The following is a 4425-nucleotide window of genomic DNA, read 5'->3' as shown; positions in this document are numbered from 1 at the left end:
TCTATACAGATTCATTAGATGAAAAAAAGAAGAGTAAAAAAGGTAGGATCCAGCAACAGCAAAATATACCACCACAACCACACAAATTTCTTGTTGGAACACTACATATAAAATATAATAAATTTCAATTGCATGTATGAATATTCAATAACATTCAAAAAAGAAGTGTTCAGATAAAGTATTTACCTTCAAAAGATTTGGGGTGACGAGCTGTGGAGGGACCCTGCCAGTGTGGGCCGCCCAATGGGAGCGAGTAGGCAATGCAGAGGAGGGTGCTCGCGGGACCTGCCAGATAAACTTAGTAGCTATTTAGTTCAAAGTATCTTGAAGGATCACATTAAGAAGCAGCATTACCCTTGTGACCCATGAGCATAGTACGCTATGGAACATTTGGACTATATCAATCAAGCAATATACTGTACTATAATATGTAGATATATCTCTTGAAGTAAGCCATACAATCAATCAATATATACTATAAGTTTCACAAAAAAAAATCAATATATACTATAATATATATGTAGATATATCTCGTGAAATAAGCCATTGCATATATAAGTAGAGGTTGCAAGGTAAAAACTCAAGGATTCCTTTTGAGTAACAGAAATGCTAGCTGCCAAAAGCATGCATACGATATGCGTATAAAAAGGGCCGGGGCCTCATCCCCCTCCCCGCAAACCAACAATACATACCTTAGAGTCCCGTTTATTTTGCCTCTAAAAAAAGAGTTCACGGCCCTTTCTTTTGACTTGTACATCTGGAAGGTGTACAATGGTGACGACTGTGCTGCTGGCTGTCTTTGTAGCCGCCATCCTCGCCGCGGTGGTGTACCGCCACTTCCTGCCGCTGCTCCGCAACCCCGGCGCCCCCAGGGGCAGCTTCGGCTGGCCCCTCGTCGGTGAGACCATCGGCTTCCTCCGCCCCCACGCCTCCAACACCACCGGCGACTTCTTGCACAGTCACATCACCAGGTTCGTTCGTCGCCATGCACATCATGCATTCTATCTAGTAGTCAACATCGTAAACTGGTACCAGCAAGCAGTACATGCGTCGTTGCTCATGACGGTCTCTCTCTCTCCCATGCGGCACGCATACGCCACCGCCGCTGTCGCGCCACCGTGCCGTGCTCGGCCGGCATGCAGGTACGGCGCGGTGTTCAAGTCGCACCTGTTCGGCGCGCCGACGGTGGTGTCGTGCGACGAGGAGCTCAACCACTTCGTGCTGCAGAACGAGGAGCGCCTGTTCCAGTGCAGTTACCCGGGCCCCATCCGCGGCATCCTGGGCGGGTCCTCCCTGCTGGTGGTCACGGGCGAGCGCCACCGCCGGATCCGCGGCATGGCGCTGGCCTTCGTCGCCTCCACGGGGCTGCGGCCCGCCTACCTCGCCGACGTCGACCGGGCCGCGCGCGCCGTCGTCGCGTCCTGGCGCGGCCGCTGCGCCGTTGCCTTCTGCGACGAGGCAAGACAGGTGACGTCCGTCCCAGCAGCTCTCTCCATCCCTAGCCGCTAGCCTTGTTGATGCGCAGGCGCGCTATAGCTCCAGATCGGTGGCTGGCCAGACAAGATCCCGTGTGACAAAGGACAGCACTGCGCTGTAGCCGCTCGTGTGCATGTTTTGTCTGCACACTGGCACACTGCACTGCACGCGTGGTCTTTCTATACTCCTAGTTTCTATCATATCCCAAGCTCTGAGTTAGCGCGTCTCTTTCTGGCTTGAATTGACTTTGGGTTGTATGCCTGTTTGGCCGGCACTTGGCGTGCAGTTTGCATTCGGCGCGATCGTGGAGCAGGTGGTGGGCTTGTCCCCGGAGGCGCCGCTCATCCGCAGGCTCCTGGAGCACTACTCCACCTTCATGAAGGGGCTCGTCTCCCTCCCTCTCAACATCCCAGGGACACCGTATGCCAGAGCTGTAGAGGTGCGTAGCTATAGTATATTCGTGGTCAAATATCTTAGGCGCCTGATTTTTTTTTGTTATTGTTCAGGCATGCAATTTTGTCATTGTTCGGATATAAAAAAATTGTAAATTGTTCCTTGTGAGTTGTTCTTTTAATTGTTATTATCTGAAAATTCCTTAAAATTCAGTTCGCTGAAATATAGCAACTCCCTATAAGTACGACGAATATAATGTGGTCATTCCATCAAATTTAAGGGACGATGAACTCATGACGCTCCACTTTATTTAGAACGGGGTTGTTCCTCTCGAACCATAGTTGTTTTACCTTTTCTGATAGTCTTCGTCGCTTAATTTAGCCTCAATTATGAACTATGAACAGGCTAGGAGGAAGATATCTCTCACTTTGGAAGAGATTATGGACGAGAGGTGGAAGGGCGATGGGTCGTCATTCAGGAAGCCTGCTTTCCTAGACGTGCTCATCGCAAATAGCGAGCTGTCCCACGATGACAAGGTCACCTTCGTGCTGGACTCGCTTTTAGCAGGCTACGAGACCACCTCCGTCTTGCTGTCCATGCTCGTGTATTTCGTCGGGCAATCTCCCCAGTGTCTGGAGCAACTGAAGGTACGTAAGACCACCTCGTGATTATTTTAAGGCGAATAATCAGTTTGCTGATCAAACTGTTGTGTTGAAAGATAAACTGAGCAAATTCTTGTGTAATATGTAGGTAGAGCATGAGAGCATAAGGTCCAGCAAGGGCACAGATGAGTTCTTGACTGCTGAGGACTACAGGAAGATGGAATATACCCAACGTGTAAGCTGTTTTTTCTTTTTTTGGGGGAAGCACAACGTGTAAGCTGGTTGGTTCATCTCTATTGACAAGCGGACGACAAGCAAACTCATCCCTCTTGTTATCTGTAGAAAACAAAAACCTTATTCATCCATGTTGTAGTCAGCGTGATACTTGATCCATATGAATAATCTAGATGATATGTACTTGCATTAAAATGGAGCCTAACATTTGCCTGCATGATGTTGCAGGTTATCAACGAGACGTTGCGATGCGGTAACATTGTCAAGTTTGTGCACCGGAAGGCCCTCAAGGATGTCAAATATAAAGGTAAAAAAATAAAATGGATGTACTTTTTTTTCTTTCTTTTTGCTGTGATCATATTCATACGATCATTTCTAACACAGTTACCATGCATGATGGGAGGTTTATTACACTGTTCCTTAATTTCTGTGGTATCTACTACTGGTGTGTGGTGCCTCCCAATGACTACTGTAAAATCAGTATACTGCGAGAGGATATGTCTGTAGTGGCTGTTCCAGTGTCCCCTAATCCCTATTGTACTTTGTTTTGGCAGGGTATGTGATCCCAGCTGGCTGGAAAGTGCTGCCAATTTTGGGCTCCGTTCATCTGGACCCTGCGCTCTACAAGAACCCCCAAGAGTTTGATCCTTGCAGATGGGAGGTACGTACGCATGAACCGTGTTGTTTGATCGATTCGATCGATCCCAGTACTCCCTGCGATGAGTTCGTTATTTGCATTATTGCAGGGGCTGGACCAGACGTCGTCAGGCAAGAAGTTTGCGCCGTTCGGCGGCGGACTCCGGCTCTGCCCCGGCTCGGAGCTGGGCAAAGTGGAGGCTGCCTTCTTCCTTCACCACCTCGTGCTCCAGTACGGTTGGAGGTCGGACGGCGAGTACGTCCCGATGGCGCACCCGTACGTGGAGTTCAGCAAGGGCCTGCCCATCGAGATATGGTGCCACCAGCAGTCTGATACGGCCCCTTGGTTCGTCGGGCAGCAGCTGTAGCGTACGTGCATCCAGCTATCGATCGATCAGGAAGCAGGAAGCAGGAGCTGAGGACGACGAACGACTGAAACTCTTGATAGTAGCGCTACAGAGACAGAGCGGGAGCCCGCCGGAGCCCCTCCAAACGCGTCCTTAATAGTTAATATACCGCCTTGGATCTTGGATGCTGTATAATGTGCATGGCAACCTGTCAAGTATGCTAAGCAATACACATAATGTAGTGCCTAGTACTTCCCATAGGATCAGACCCACCGGAATTTCCCCACTGAAAATGCTAAGCAATACACATAATGTAGTGCCTAGTACTCTCCATAGGATCAGACCCACCGGAATTTCCCCACTGGAAATGCTATCCCCGGACGGTGTCCATGTCACACACTGCCATACTAGGGATTTCCCATTTTGCATATTTAGCACTCAAAAGATTGACTCCTTACGTTGACACTCAGGTGGAGGTGGATGACAAATGGATCTATCTGTATATGAATATGGGTTCAGTATCAACATAATCAAGAGTTAATGTTTCAGAGTCCTAAATAATCAAATCTCTCGCGGCCAACCATCCATGCTCGTTGGAGTGGAACGCACAATTCGCCACGAACTGATTGCCTCTTCGACGATATGGTGCCTCCCATATCGCACCAGGCAACAGCGATATGGGAACTTACATTGCCTGAGAAACCGGAACACTAGTTGGCCCAAACAGAGCCCAAATA

The 4425-nt window shown here is 49.0% G+C and overlaps 1 protein-coding gene across 1 annotated transcript; it reads left to right on the top strand.

The window, feature by feature from the left end:
- Nucleotides 1-771: 771 nt before the first annotated feature.
- On the top strand, nucleotides 772-3813 carry LOC136474024 (cytochrome P450 724B1-like). Its single transcript, XM_066471643.1, has 8 exons — nucleotides 772-971; nucleotides 1143-1467; nucleotides 1763-1915; nucleotides 2274-2516; nucleotides 2620-2706; nucleotides 2934-3012; nucleotides 3260-3366; nucleotides 3452-3813. The coding sequence occupies exons 1-8, from the start codon at nucleotides 772-774 to the stop codon at nucleotides 3707-3709; spliced, it is 1452 nt and encodes a 483-aa protein (XP_066327740.1). The 3' UTR covers nucleotides 3710-3813.
- The last annotated feature ends 612 nt before the right edge of the window (nucleotides 3814-4425 follow it).

This window comes from Miscanthus floridulus, chromosome 8 (assembly GCF_019320115.1).
Source record: "Miscanthus floridulus cultivar M001 chromosome 8, ASM1932011v1, whole genome shotgun sequence".
Lineage (NCBI taxonomy): Eukaryota > Viridiplantae > Streptophyta > Magnoliopsida > Poales > Poaceae > Miscanthus > Miscanthus floridulus.
Note: the sequence above shows the minus strand (reverse complement) of the source record. Positions and strands in the feature narration are given on the sequence as shown.

Coding starts and splice junctions, on each gene's coding strand:
- LOC136474024 (XM_066471643.1), top strand. CDS start 772: ATGGTGACGACTGTGCTGCTGGCTGTCTTTGTAGCCGCCATCCTCGCC. Junction 972..1,142: donor TTGCACAGTCACATCACCAG/GTTCGTTCGTCG, acceptor GCCGGCATGCAG/GTACGGCGCGGTGTTCAAGT. Junction 3,367..3,451: donor TTGATCCTTGCAGATGGGAG/GTACGTACGCAT, acceptor GCATTATTGCAG/GGGCTGGACCAGACGTCGTC.